A 15,519-nucleotide genomic window follows, 5' to 3' on the forward strand; every position below is an offset into this window, starting at 1 on the left:
TGTTCCGCCTGTTCCGTAAACTAACGAACATTCGAGATCTTGTTTGTTTAACCGATACAAGAAACAAAGTCTCCTTTCCACTAACAAGGACAACAACAGCATCCTGTTTCAGTACACTGCCAACACCACTGCTACCACCCAGCCAACTGTGTCACACTGTAGTTTACTTTAGTTCTAAGCACGAGAAGAAGAAGAAGTTACCTCAAATCTCTGGTTGCTGACTTTTTTGCCTTTCTTGTTCCAGACGATCTTGGGCTGCGGCTCGCCTGAGGCCTGGCACACGAAGGAAGCCACTCCCCCCTGGACTCCTGTTTGGTCTTCTGGGGTTCTTGTGAATCTGGGGGGTGCTGTGTGGAAAGAAAGAGGCATGCAAAGGGGTCAAAGGTCAAGTTCACACTGACAGCGTGTATGCACGTGCACATTAGCAAACTTGAGGAAGTTGTGATGGACGGTTAACGCATTCGCCTTATGACAAACATTTGCGGTGCCATTACTACTATAATAATAATAATAGACATAAACACACACACACGTACATATTCTCTAATGGATTATTTTGTCTGAATGTACTTCAGCACCTGAATATCACTTAATATGCTGCTACAATCATCCACTCACAACACAGCAACTGTTGTGTTTGAGGACTCCTGTAACGCCGTGTCAACAAACACCACTTATTTCGTGTGCACGCGTTCACCAAAGCGGGCGGCTTTGTGTCCGTGTGTGTGCCATTTCGCCCGTACACGTGTGCGCACGTTCCGCCGTGTCTCTCCCTCTGTCCCCGTACCACCAAAGAAGCTTAATATTTCTGTGCCATAAAGGATTTATGAAGACTTACTCCTGACATGACCAGTAAAGCCCCTCGTTCCGGGGACGCCAACAATATCATAACCGCGGCCTCCGCTGGATTGTGACATCACGACATCAAAAAGATTCGGCACGTCAGTCACGGCACGTCACCACCAGCTCGCCTAATGGCATTCCAGCCAAACCAGAAAATCCCTACTTAAGGGCTTACCGCCAACCGCCCTGACAAAGGGAGAGAAATTGCTTTTTGCTGTTTAAAAGGAGGGAGGGAGAAAGGGAGAAAGGCTAAGCTTTTCAGAGAACGGTGGAGAGAGAGAGAGAGAGAGAGAGACGGGTGCCAGTGTTGAGCGAGCGGGGAGAAATGAACAGAAGAGCGAGTGAGATAAAAGGAACGGGCGAGAGAGACAGATGGAGAGCAGTGGAGGGAGAGAGGAAGATGAGCGGGAGGTGGATGCGAGAGAAAACGAGAGAGGGAGACACAGAGGGTGAGATGGAGAGCGAACGAGCCAGATGTACTGGCAAACACAGTCAGAGAGCCCCAAGCTGCCCAATCACCTCTACACCTCACTGGCTCCCGGCCAGATCTCCCTCAGCAACTGAAGAAAACTGTGTGTCTCGCTCTGTGTGTGTGTGTGTGTGTGTGTGTGTGTGTGTGTGTGGGCTTTTCTTTGCCATCCTCATGTATGCAGCTTTTACACAAACCTCACCTGTGCGCGTACGTGCAACTGTGTTCGAGTGAGCTCAGCTATCACGCTTTGGCATCCAACATCTAAAGAATCCGTGATTTCTTTTTAAACGCAACACAAAAAACATCTGCAGTTTAATTTAATAGACGATGAAAGTAATTATGTCACTGAGCGCGCATCATTTCCGTGCGCACGCCACTGTACTGTAACGCGCTTGAGATGCATCGGTAAGTAAACGCGTGCGCCTATCCGCCGGGAGGAGCGGAGATGGAACGGGAAAGAATGAAGAGCGGGAGAGTCTCTCTCTTAATCCTCTTGCTAATCTCTCTCCCACAAAACAAATGAAAAGTGTAAAGCCAGCAGAACCATACTAAAAGGCATGGTAGATCTTCGTTTACTTTGTGTGTGTGTGTTTTTATTTTTTTTAATCTTTCCATCCTTTCTCTTTATCTCTCTCTAGCCCCGATCACTCTCATCCCACGTCTCCTGTGTGACTGTCTAAGGTTTTCTTTCACCTCTTTACGTCTCTCTTCCCGGCTTCTGACTCTGAATTCTTTCTTCCTCTTCGCAGCTGCTTTCCTTGCTCCCTCTTTCATCCTCCTCCTTGTTACTCTTTCCCCATCTCCTCCCTCCATCTCTGGGGTGTTACATAAGTCTTCCTGTCACATTGACTGACTTTATGGAGAGGGCTCTGGGTGAGGAGGAGGAGGAGGAGGAGGAGGAGGAGGAGAGGGAGGGGGGTGCGACCGTATGCTGCACACTTCTCCCAACTTGCAAATGCCTCTTCTCTATAATTTCTGCCCTCCCCTCTCTTTACCAGCTTATTCTCTTCCCCACTGATTCCCCTTTCCCTTCCTTCCCTCACTCCACCTTTTCTAGCCTTCCTCTTCTCCTGCGCTCCCTCTGGGTGTCCTAACTGCTCTGTCTTCTGCCATGATCATCAAGGTTTTTTGACTGCGCCGCTCGGCAGGATTGAGCATTGACATTTGGGCCGAGAGAGAAAGCGGGGGCTCTTAAACTTGGACTCTTTAGAGGGATTCCTGCAGGTTTATTGTTTTAAAGAGGCAAAATGAAAAACGATAATGGACCGTCGGCGCGGATGACGGCGCAGGTTGCCAGGTGTTCCTCGCAGCCTCCTCCTCCTCCTCTTCCCTCAGCTCGTTCCAAGATGTACAGTGCGCGAGGACAAACCACTGAGTGGTCCGCGTAGACAGATTTAGATCGACTTAGACAGTTTCACTCTTTTCCCCTCTTGGTATGTGTGCGTGGGGTGGAAGGAGGATGGCCTACATAAAGGTCAGCATATAGAGTGGGATCTGATCTACACAGCAGATGGCAGGGATTACACGATCAGCTCCCCTCTCCGCACCACTTTCGAGTCGCATCTGAAGAAGTGTGATGAAATCCCTGGGGGGGGTCTACATGTTCAAAAAGTCACATACAAAGAATAAATACATTTGGGCACCACAGAACAACGCTATATTATTTATATAAACACAATAATTTTGACTTTTCCGCACATTGCAACTTTGATTAAAGGCAAAATTGATGTTTGTTTTCCGGTTTTAATTTTGCAAACCAGGACAATTCTAACACCAATCATTGGATGACCTGTAACGAGGTGATAGCACTTTGAAAAGACAAACAGACGCGCCGAAAGAAGCTAATGGCACTGCGTAGGAGACGACAGGGGCGCACTGTGGCTGGCAGATGCTTTCTTAACCTAGAGGGACACGGCGAGGGAGATCGAGCTTGTAAGAACAGATGCTAGCACAAACCTTCAGGGATCATAATTTACGGAAACACTGAGCATTAAGACTAAGAAAGTCTGTGGATGCAAGAATGGGAAGACGATATTCGGAAGGGAGAACAGCTGGATATAAGCAGGAAAGACGTACATTGCTGTGAAAGTAAAGCTTTAAAAGTGTGATACTTTACTACACCGATCAGGCATAACATCACGACCACTGACAGGAGAATTAAATAACACTGACCATCTTGTGACAATACAATGTTGAGTCCTGGCATTCATGTGGATGTTACTTGTACCACACACCTAGACCAGACCAGACACCCCTACCCCATAGCAATGACACTCCTTGACGGCAGCAGCCATCCCTCGCAGGATGCAGCCTGACACAGGAACACACACACTCAAAAAACATGAAAAACAGCACAAGGTGTTGACTGGGCCTCCAAATTCACTAGAAAAACTGATCAAGTATCTGTGGGATGATCCACAGAGACCCCTCCCCTCAACCCATAGGCCCCCACTAACAACATCTTGTTGCCAGACACCACAGGACACCCTCAGAAGGCCCATGTCCATTTTCTGATGAGTCACAACGGTTTTGGAGGCACAAGGGAGACCTACACAATATTAGGAACGTGGTCATAATGTTATGCCTGATAGATGTATGTTGCATAAAAAGCAATGCAAAATGACTGAAATGCATGCTTTGTCCTTAGAAACCTGCACCTGGTGACGTTTAGATTTATCCGATTTATACGATAAATAAAATTATACTGAAACTAGACATTCCTGTAATATATTTTAGAGCTCTGTGCTAAGTGGTCCGACCTCATTCCTGCACATCTTTTCAAAAAACTCTACAAATTATCTGCCCTCGTGCCTCATCTTGCATGCCCTCAATCACTTAACTGATCTGATGCGAAAAAGCATGACGCAGACCGGCCTGTCCGAACAAATCAAATCACCCAAAAAAAAAAAAAAAAAAAGCAGTGGATTGAGCGGCACAAAATGGACCCGGCCTGTCTGATACTGCAAGTATCAAAGGAGCAAATGAGAAAGGGGATATCAGATAAGATTCTGGATTAAAGAGTATAAAGTCTGAGATAAAAATATACAGAGCGAGTGAGCTCGGTTTTCATTAGGAGAAGTCAATAGTTTCAGCTGAAAAGGAGCAGACGTTGAGGGAGGCCCACGCACGTGTTTGCCGAATGCTTGGTTATTTTGCTCGAGGGTTGAACAGTGGATCATTTCTCAAAGGACGGCGATAGATGCTTATTGACCTTCTTAGATAACATCAATATCAGGTGCATCCCCTGTGGACATGTTCATAGGTCTAATCCTGGATGTGTCTGAGTCTGTGTGTACACATGTGCTCATCTGTATGAATAGGCTTGCGAGCACTTTTCTTTGAGTTTGAAGTTTTGATCTCAACAACAAAAACGCTCACCGCCCGTGCCTCACAAATGCGTGTGTGTGTGTGTGTGTTCTGCTCGTGTGGATAGTTAGGCGTGTAATGAGTAATTTACGGTTCTTTCTGAGGGAAGATCCAGCTGCATAGCATCGTATGTGGCTGTGGGCGGTGAGATGATGATTCCGCAAATGAGAACTGAATCAGGCTTGTCAGACGAGTTGAGGAACGAGGCCAATATAGGGGGGACTGAGCCAGGGCCGCGATAGTCAGCCTGGAGAGTGGGTGGGCAGCTGGCCAGAACCATAACTTAAAACACATTAACATCAAACGGACACATTAAGAGCAAATTATCAGCTGCTCGCTTTCGTCTCTGTAATGAAATTGGATTGCTGAGGCCAATAAACACGGCGAGAGGTATCATCCCTCCGCAGAACACATAAGCGTTAATTGGAAAACACTTGGCAAATGGGCTTTTAAACATGGCAGATTAAATTATACGCAATTAAGTGCCGTAACATTTGATAAAAGTTCATATTAGAATAAGATGCTATTCAGGTTTCGCAAAGTTTAAGTGCCTATTTGTAATGTGCCTCAGCCAATGAAGGAGTGTTAGGTCATTTCATTCAAACTGTTTTGTTCTGCGTGTTTTATGAATGATGTGCGTCACTGCCTCCACATGACGCCACAAAGCATCACTGCAACATAATTTTTACACTGATGCAATAGCAAAAGATGAAACACACTTCCACCACTGAGCGTAGTGCATGTCCAATTAGCACGACGCTTAGCCACCGTAGCTGCCGCAGGCGCCTGGCCAGCGCCAAGTTAATCAGGGTTAATTTGTTAGAAACACGAGGGGAGATATTAACCAACCAGGATCTTCTTTAGGTCATTAGTAACACATGGCCTACCCACCGGGAACGCATCTCTGCTGGGTGAGAGCTGGCTTCTCTCAGAGATGGAACAGAGGGCTTCCTCAGTGCTGGTTGCAGTGCATTAGTCACAGACCACTGCTTAGCTACGCCGGAGCTAAGCTAACGCTATCCAGGCCTCTTCACGGACGAGTGCACCCGCTAAGCTAATGCTAAGCTAAGGTAGTCAGATTCTGTTAGTAACAGATGGGCGAACAGCTATGCTAGCTGCTAATAGCTTCAGTGCCCATGTGGGCCAGCAGCGCGCTGGGAAGCTCCGGCAGCAGCTTGGTTCAGCTTCTCATTGTCAGGGACCGTCCTCATAGTTTTACATTCAGCTGAAACAATGGAGAACACACTGAGGACATTCAAAGGGTCACTGTAGTACAAACTGAATCTGAGACGACAGATTTGAATGGATATATGGAGCCCATCCACTCAAAATATTAACAAGAGGCCTCTAATGACAGTAAAAGGTTCAAATTATAGGCTGCAGCTTCCACTTGATTGGCAGTTTAATTTTGTGCGTATATGACGTTTGAAGGGATGTGTCCCATTTCCGTCACCTCCTATGGAAGGATATTTGTTGCGCATTTGATAGAAATAGGTCATCAGACTTTTAAATATTTATTTTTAAGGCTTACTGTTGTATTCCAGATGACCGCGAGCCGACACTTCTCACTGGAGCGGAATTTTAATACAATGCAATACCCCCCCCTTTACTGCTGAACATGTTTGCATGTTCTCCCTGTGTCCGCGTTGGTTCTCTCTGGGTACTTCTGGCTAGGTTAATTGGTGATTCTAAATTGGTCTGTAGGTGTGCATGTTTATGTGAATGGTTGTCTGTCTCTCTGTGTTAGCCCTGCGATAGACTGGCGACCTGTCCAGGGTGTACGCCCCCTCTCGCCCAATGACAAAGGTCGCCCTCCCACGACCCTTCACAGGACAAGCGGTTACAGAAAATGAATGAATGAATGTTATAAAGGGAAAAAAAATAAAAATTAAACTGGTTTTTAATATAAGATTTAATATAAATTTTGTTTGCATTAGGAAAGTAAATCCTGCTGCAACTCTTTCTTTGCAGTTTGCAATTTGTGATTCAGGAAGATTAAGATATAATCCATAAAACCTATAGAAAATAAATGAACAAAGGATTTATAGCAATTATAGAGAAATAGAATAGTAGAGGACTTTAGAAGGAGACAGGGGAATGCACTTATTTGCTTTCTTGCTGGGAGTTAAATGAACATTTGAGATCGGAAAGCAAGAAAATCAGCAGCCTGACTCTGTCTGTCAAACAACAAGGAAAATTGTCCACCTGGCACCTTTATCTTATTTGTTATATCATAACAGAAACTATTTATTGATTTGTGAGGGTTATGTGCGCAGTTATGCGTCATTTAGACATCCAGTTCTCATGCTAAGCTACGCTAATAGATAGACTGGCGACCTGTCCAGGGTGTACCCCACCTCTCGCCCGATGACAGCTGGGATAGACTCCAGCCCCTCCGCGACCCTTCACAGGATAACCGGTTACAGAAGATGAATGAATAATTCTGTATAATAATACTGTTGGATGTTGAGCTTTACATCATCGGACGCTGCGTAGATTAACTGCTAAATGATAAAGGAAGATATAATACCACAATAATCTCTAAAGAGTTGACCATAGTAACACCGGTGTCACTTCCTAGACTACAAGAAAAAGCACTGTCTGCATTATGGCTTCAAACTGCCAGGAGCAGATGTTGACACTTTGACATTATGTATTGAGGCTATAGGCAATAATGTCAACAGGGATCTTGCCTTTTTTTTTTTTTTTTTGCTCTTTCGGTGAGTCGGGCAACACCAATCAGTCACAGAAAAGAAACACAATCCATCTAAGAAAATAATTTCATTCTCTTTCACACCCTTCACTTATCCCCGGGGCGGGAACCTTTAACCTTTGCGACCCTGCCTCTTCATCTCATTCCAGTGAATCCCGACAGCACCTCATCCATCAGCGACAAGGAATCATGAAGCTTACATGAAACAAGATACTTATCTCGATCTAATCCCTCGTCTACGCTAAGCGCTACACACGCTTGCATATATGTACATATAAAACCGACAACTACAAACCAGAGGAACACACGGATGCGCGGCCCGCTTTCCCGTAAACACTGTTTTCATGTTTTTCACTCATCAAAACAAAATTACGGAAACTATTCACAGAAAATCAAATGGAAAAATCTTAAACTCAAGATGAGGTTGAGCTTGAAGTAAAGGCTCCTATTTAAGCAGCATAACATTATGACCACCTCCCTAATATTGTGTAGGTCTCCCTTATGCCTCCAAAACGGTTGTGACTCATCAGAGAATGGACATGGGCCTTCTGAGGGAGTCATGTGGTGTCTGGTTGAGGGGAGGGGCCTCTGTGGGTCATCCCACAGACACTTGATCAGTTTGAGATCTATTGAATTTGGAGGCCAGGTCAACACCTTGTGCTGTTCTTCATGTTTTTTTAGTTGTTCCTAAAGCGTTTTTGTGTGTGTGCCTGTGTCAGGCTGCATCCTGCTGGGGATGGCGGCTAGCATCAAGGAGTGTCATTGCTATGGGGTTGGGGTGCCTGGTCTGGTCAAGGTGGGTGCTACATGTCTAAGTAACACCCACACCAATGAATGCCAGGTCCAAAAGTTTCCTAGCAGAACACTGAATTGTCACAAGATGGCCAATGTTATTTACTTCTGTCAGTGGTTTTAATGCTGTGGCTGATCGGTGTATGTTGTCGCTGCAGTAGGAGAATGAGCCAACCAATTTACTGACTACATTCAACCCTGAGGCCATGCGTGTGCTGGCAATATGGTCAAATATTTACAGGTCAATCAGTCACCGTCAGCATCCCCACTGTTACACCTCGGTCTGATATGTCATGTATGAAAAGGTCATATTTCAGTAATGTGAAAAAAAAAAATAAAAAATGCAATGAGTTTTTTTACCACAAGCTTGGAGGATAGGGAAATTGGAAAATGCACAGCTTTTGCAACACATAGATGATGCGGCGCATGCTGAGGGTTAAGAGTTTCACATTACCAAGAGCCTCCTTAGGCGGAAACCTAAACCACTATTGGTTTCGAAATGTACAGTCTGCTTACTAAAGCACCGGGTTGCAACTCAGCAATGCTTCCCCTACTGTAAAGCCTCTGAAAAATGAGCCTTTGTGTCGCGTTGTGTTGTGTTGGGTTGCACGAACGAGGGGATTGTATTTCAGTTGGAATTTTTATTGTTACATACAAGCTGCAAAGGGATGGATGACAGCTCGTCGGTTTTGGGGCAAACGAGGGTCAGCGCCCAGTCCCCCCCCGCCGTTGCTGCATTGTTCCTCATCACCCCGAATGACACGCGCAGAGATGCAGTTTTCTCTCGCGCGGGGCATCTCACTGCGCACGCGAAGCAGCGGTGGCCTAGTTTGCGGCGGGATCAGGGCATTGCTCTTAATCCACCAGATAGATGTCATATACACGCACGCGCACACAAACACTCTTGAGAAACAAAAATAGTGGCGAGAGAGAGGTGGTGAGTAAGTGAGGGAGAATTTGATAAAACATGCATTCATTCACACACGCAAAGCTCGCCGTTCACTGTTGCACCGGTGACTGTGTGCAGGAAGCACACATGGTGAAGTCGTGCAAGGCTTCCAACTATGCACATGGGATATTGTTCTGTTTGATTGCATCTTAATACCCTCAGCCCACTTGTGTGTATATGGGTGTAACTTGTGCACAAATCTTGTGCGTCGATGCTTCCAGAGTTTAACAAAAGGAACTTACGCCGCAGATACATAAGAGTAAAATGCAGCCTCTACCGTTTTCACCAAATACCTGTCAACCTTTAAATGTATTCAATTGTTTCAGCATTGAGTTTAAGTGGAGATAAGGACAACAAGCTATTTTTTTCGAGAGCGTTTAACGTTTCAAAACATGTAGACGAGTGCCAAAGATGTCCCGGCAGCCTCCGTTTGAATCTCCCGACATTCAAATCTGTGAGTGTCTACTGTTGATATTAAAAGAGGCACTGAACGTCACGTACAATGAGATAAAAAGGAAAAAAAAGAACAGCCCCCCCGCCCCCACCCACCCAGCCAGCCACCCCCAACCCTCCTTTCTCACCAGATTACATGGATGTGCTGAGAAGAGGCAGAGCGGCGAGCGAGAAAAGAGCAACGGGGAGAAAGTCGTGGCGAATGCGGAGAAGACAGAGAAGACAAAGTATGAATCCTTTCCACCCTTGTCGCATCCGCGCTGATCCCCTAACCCTCATAGAGGAAGTCTGGGAGCATCATCGTTTTGATGGATGACTGGGCCTTTACCGGACGACCCTGGGACTTACACAAGGGACAAGAGGGCAAGAGGCTGAAAGGAAAACAAGAGTGGTGTGCTTTTACAGGGCTGTGTGACCGTGTACTTTTAAAACACTGCAGGACGCAAATGGCTGCCTCAAGCCTATACTTAACTACAGCTTGTACATACAGTATGTGTGTGTGCGCTTAAAAGGGTGGCGATGATGCATGTGCAGCTCAGAGCTATACTGCACTTTCCTCTCAACAAACAGGCCGTGCTACGTTTCATACGTTTCACACATGGGGCAATTTTGACACCAGTACGCAAACTGATATCATACTCGACGCCATTATTGCTCATCTTTGTGATAGGATAACTCCAAAGTGTTTAATCGCTTAATAGAGCTTGACTGGCTGCCTTCTCCGTTACATTATTCTCTTTCTGACTATCCCATCTCATAGTCCTCCCACACTCCTCTCCCGTCTTCACATCTTTTATCTTTAGTCTCACCCCAAATCCGACAGTTTCATCACCCCCCGTTACGAGAGCAGAATCTTCGAGGGTTTCGAGGCGAGTCACGCTTCTTCTTCTTCTTCTTCTTCTTAACCAGGTAGTAAATCGTATCGGGCATGTTTCCAAGCACACAATGACTGTCTCGCGTACAGTATCTGTTAGATCACTGAACGCAAAAGCAACTTTGGCATGCGAAGGACTTAATCGGCTTTCTGATCATCGTAATCCGGTTTCTGCGTAGGTGCCTCTTCAGTTCGAGTCATGTGGTAGTGTGTCGTAAGAAAAATAATAATAATAAAACAAACAATTTATGTTTTAACTATGCAGGGATGAGCTGAATATTGTCTGGTACTGCTGTGTTCCATTTAGATGGATGATAAGATGGAGAGGCCAAATCTAGCAGAGCTTGAAAAGGTCTAAGTGAGTTAAGTCAATTCCAGTAAAAAAAAAAGATCTTTTGCCAGGAAGCATAAAAAGATTTGTGAAATATTAATACTGTTAAGGTGGGAGCATTCAAAAAAAGCGTTTCCTGCTTCTCCATGAAGTGTATATTATATCGTTATCTTTGTATTTTCTTAATTTTAAATTAAACAGTGCAAATAAACATATAAATACATAAAGAGATGGAATGTGAATTCAAATATTTGCATTTTTTTTTGTAAATTTCTTTGGCTTAATCAAAGAAATAAGCTTGTTTTAATATATTTATCAAACTAATTGTGTATATATGGTTAAAACTTGCAAGGGAGCACCGTCAGGGGCATCTAAACAAGCAACTGTGGAAAAAAAAGAAAGCAGTGGCCCACAAATCACTATCTTATGGTAGATTTTTGCAATGATAGAAGAGAACACAGTGCATCAATGGATTTTGCTAGTTTGCACTGGGTGGACAGCAAACGTACATCACTGTGTGGGCCCCACCAGAACGTAGGATTGCCACTGAAAACTAATAGGCGGTTTACATGACATGCACCTCCCCAGAAATGTATCGCTGACACAGACTGCAAGAGCTGTGATTGGTCCAATTGGTAGTAGCGTGTTTCCACCTTAGTATTTCCAGCTGCGCCATCATTTGCATGGCTCGACTTTGTGAAATTTCAGAAAGTGAGGCAGGAAGTAGACACAAAAATCAGCCCGAATGGCAAATAGGAAACAGCGCAGACTAGCGCTTGGGTGGAGTTCTTACAGAGCGAGCCAGGCTGATGAGCACACAAGTATAAATGCCCTCGCACCGGCGTTGGCTACGTGCGTAGGTTACGGCTTAAGGCACAAACTCCACTCAAGAACAAAACCACTGGTTGATTAGTCAAGCGGATGAAAATGAAACCAGTTATTACTTTGTCAATGCTTGAATTGTAAACACATGTGTTTTTTCAATGCACATATGTCAAACTCAAAGCTTCAAGCCTCCAAAATGTGACCATTCGCCAGTTTTCTTCAAATTATGTGATAATTAGATGGAATAACGGACCGTTGCTTGGATATAAGAAATAATTTGACCTCCCGATCTTAGGAAAATGTGAACATTCATGGAGCAAACAATCACTGGAGAAAATAATCTACAGATGTACCGGCTTTGTGATGAAAATAATTATTAGTTGCAGCCAGTTAAAACCGGAACACATCCCGTAAGCCGGACGCTATACGAACTTACTTGAGAAACACGTCAGACGAGGATCACACCGTGTTACGAGCCAAAGGGATCACACACACACACGCAACGCAGCACACACACATGCAGTAGGGAAATTATCTGATTTGCCATATGTAGCCTGTCTATCCATGCCAAGTAATACTGGGATGGACAAAAACAGCTGGCCGAGTATCAAACCTGTTACCGAACACGCACACACACATATACAGAAGGGATGTGATATCTGGAGTGGAGCGGTTTGTATAAGACAAAAAAATCAGGTCATTTCAACCTGGCGTGTGCCCGTCTGCACACATACAAACAATGAATGCTTTTAAAACATATACCGTGTGGAGGTTTAAGCACTAAAAGTGAAATGAGGACTATTCAGGAGTTAACTTTAAGTGCAGTAAACTGTATTAAAGATGCACTTGTGCAAAGTTTTTGCAGGGTACTTGACAAGAAGGCTGTTCCAAGCATCTTGCAAAAACTTGCCACAGTTCTTTTGTGCGATTTCGACTGCTTCAGCTGCACCTGCCTCTTCACGTAATCCCAAACTGACTAAACGAAACCGAGATCACGGCTCCGTGGGGGCTAGACCATCTGTCTCAGGACCTCATGTCCTTCTCATCGCTGAATGTACCGCAGCGTTTTACGACTCCGACTGTACGCTGTGGGCTGCTGTCACAACGCAAACTCATTCGGAGCTCAGCTGAAACGAATCCAAAGACCTAACGTGCCTAAACCTTTTCGCGCGTCTGCCGCGCGAGAGTGCGAGAATGCGGGGACTCACAGTCGGCGTCGGCGAGGAAGAGGAAGCTGAGGAGGAGCAGGCCCGGACTGGCAGAGTGCATCATGGGATATGTCGACACATGCATGCTGTATCCTCCGTGAGCTCACTGCCTCACTGTACAACAGGACGATAGAAACAGGCCCTTACAACCTGGGGAGAGAGAGAGAAGGAAAAGGAAAAATCATTAGAGAAAGTCCAAATTAGGAGAGTTCCAGACATTATGCAGTCTGTGAGCACACACACACACACACACACACACACACACACACACACACACACACACACACAGACTTGAAGCGTGTGAGTTCCCTCCAGGCCTCACACTCCGGTTATGCAGCTGCCTCTCCTCTTCTCGCTTCATTAGGACCATACACTCATTGCCGGAGGTGTGTTTTGATGTGCGTGTGCGTGTGAGAGAGAGAGAGTTCACAAAGTAGTTGATGAATATTAACTTATGGCAAACATTTAGCATTAAAAACATCTCTTCTGCAGTTCCGTTTTTTTTTTTATCTGCAAAATAAGCAACAGACCCAAATTTTTCCCGCTTCAGATTATACAATCTACAAAGGGAGCTGCACTTCAATACCGGATGGCTTCCGAATGTACGTCAAAAACGGCATGATTTCGGATTGATGAAAAGAAATGAATGGCTTTAAGACGGCGGGTAGAAGGATTGAGCAGGGGGATTGATGGATGATGGGGAGATTAAAGTGGGAGGAGACTGACTGGTGTTATCTGCTGGCTATGTTGCACAAAGTGTTGGATCAACATTCAGCTCAATGTCTCTATCCTTTCATCCTTAGCTCACTTCCTTCCTTAGATTCTATCTCTTTGCCTGCTATATCCTTGCATATACCTGTAGTCTTTTTATCATTTTTGTTTTTTTAAACATCCCTCACATCGTTGCATACTTTCTCTACAACTCAACCTTCCCTTTCCCTTTCCCGTCATTTGTCATAACTCTCTGCACAACATCTTTTCCATCAATCATACTTTTTTATTTTTTATTTTTTTGCCTTTTGCAGTCTGTCTTTCCCTTTGTCTGCACGTCTGTCTGTCTCTCTGCCATCTGCAGCGGCTGGTGTGAGCGTTTGGCATTAGATGAGACAGGCGTCAGTCTGTGTGTCAGAAATCTCACAGCTCAAATCACATGACACAACGAGACATGGCAGATGACTGCTGCCGTCCAGAAAGCGACAATGTTGAATTAGAGGCTCTGGGAGTGACGAGAGGCAGAAGAGAGGTGTGCAGGCCTGTCCTGTTTATGCATGCATATGTGATTGCTCATGCGTAGATTGATGTGTTTTAATGTGCATTCCTGTGTCCCATTAAAGCCGGCTGTACATGTACCTGTGCTGAACTGCTTTGTGCGTGTATGTATGTGCATCTGCATGGGTGTGCGTGCTTGCAGCTCTTTGGTCCATGTGAGTGGGTATGTGCATGTGTTTGTGCGCTTTCCCAAACTGCACAGATTCATCAGCAGCGGCAGCAGCAGTCTTAATCCCCTCCACTCCTGAACAAGCCATCTGATTAAAAAAAGACAAGAGGGGGGTGGGGTGGAAGAACGCTGGAACCCAGAGCTCTTAGCATCCCTGCAGCCAAGGCTGCAAACAGCTAAACCCACACTGGATTTTCCACTTGGTTTGGTCAGAAACAATTGCTTTGGGATAACCTAGATCTCTCTTTGCACAAATTAAGTCCTGAGCACTGATTTACACAGTGGAAACTCAGCAGTGGAGAATAAAAAGGCCTAATATTTAGGAACTTTCTGTGCCGGCTTCATTTGGTTTTGGATGTTAGGACTAAGCTTGTTTCTCAATTTAGCTTTTAAAAGGCCACTACTTTCATTTTAGATTTTCTGAAAGCTGAAGTTTTAAAGGTTCTTTGTGTAGAATTAAGAATGCGTAATTCAGCTTAGATTGAGCCCTTCATATCTTCAAAGGGAAGGGTCCTCATACACGGAGTCACATGTTTTCACGGTAGCTGAGAAAAGACAAATCAAACACTGACTCTAAAGAGGGCCTTTCGTGTGTGAAAGATGAAGTGGCGGCAAGCATATGCGTCCTCCTACACACTTGGAAAAGGAGAGGGTTTGATGCTGCGGGGGCTCTGGTCATCACTACGTTGGCAGGACCTGACTCCTCCTAACTTCCAGCTAAATCAAAAATGGGTGAAGAGAAAAATGCTTTTTACCAGGCTGTAAACATATTTATTTCTGCTCTAAAGTTGGTCATTTCAACATCTATGGGGACGGACCACAGACTGCATAAAGATGGACAACAGAATTTGTCCTCAAAAGCGAAAGCCAAAGCAAGTAGAGCTCCCCCTGGTGACTGGCTGCAGTATAGGTCATAAGCTCCGCCTCCTCCATATTAGTGAATGGGACTTGGGGCAAACTAAAACAAGTATGTTTATTTTTTTCAGCGAAGGTTTCTCTCATTTTAAGTAGTTAATATAATACTGAAGCATACTCATGCATATTTATGTAAATTTTTTCTGAGAAGTTTCGTTTTAGTTATTTGACGCCATAGAAACAGGATGTGACATCATGATGATTATAAGTTGTCATGCCAACCGCTCCGTGAAGTGGTCTCGTAGGACCTTTGAGAGTTGGGAAAAAATAAATAAATTCCCGTATCCCTGGGAAAATAGCATCGGTTTGGCCAAAGCAAGGCCGTGGGGATGCGGTGTCC

The 15,519-nt window shown here is 45.0% G+C and overlaps 1 protein-coding gene across 1 annotated transcript in view; it reads right to left on the minus strand.

Annotated features, from left to right (window-relative positions):
• ptprdb (protein tyrosine phosphatase receptor type Db) overlaps window positions 1–12,950 on the minus strand; it is a 70,271-nt gene extending 57,321 nt beyond the window's left edge. The window contains exons 1-2 of the mRNA XM_084561481.1: window positions 12,827–12,950; window positions 202–347 (exon numbers count right to left, since the gene is read on the minus strand). Of these exons, the coding sequence (XP_084417607.1) occupies window positions 202–347; window positions 12,827–12,911 (231 nt within the window). The 5' untranslated portion in view covers window positions 12,912–12,950. The remainder of the gene's footprint in view (window positions 1–201; window positions 348–12,826) is intronic.
• Window positions 12,951–15,519: the final 2,569 nt, after the last annotated feature.

Source organism: Chelon labrosus (genome assembly GCF_963514085.1).
Source record: "Chelon labrosus genome assembly, chromosome: 2".
NCBI classification, from domain to species: Eukaryota; Metazoa; Chordata; class Actinopteri; order Mugiliformes; family Mugilidae; genus Chelon; species Chelon labrosus.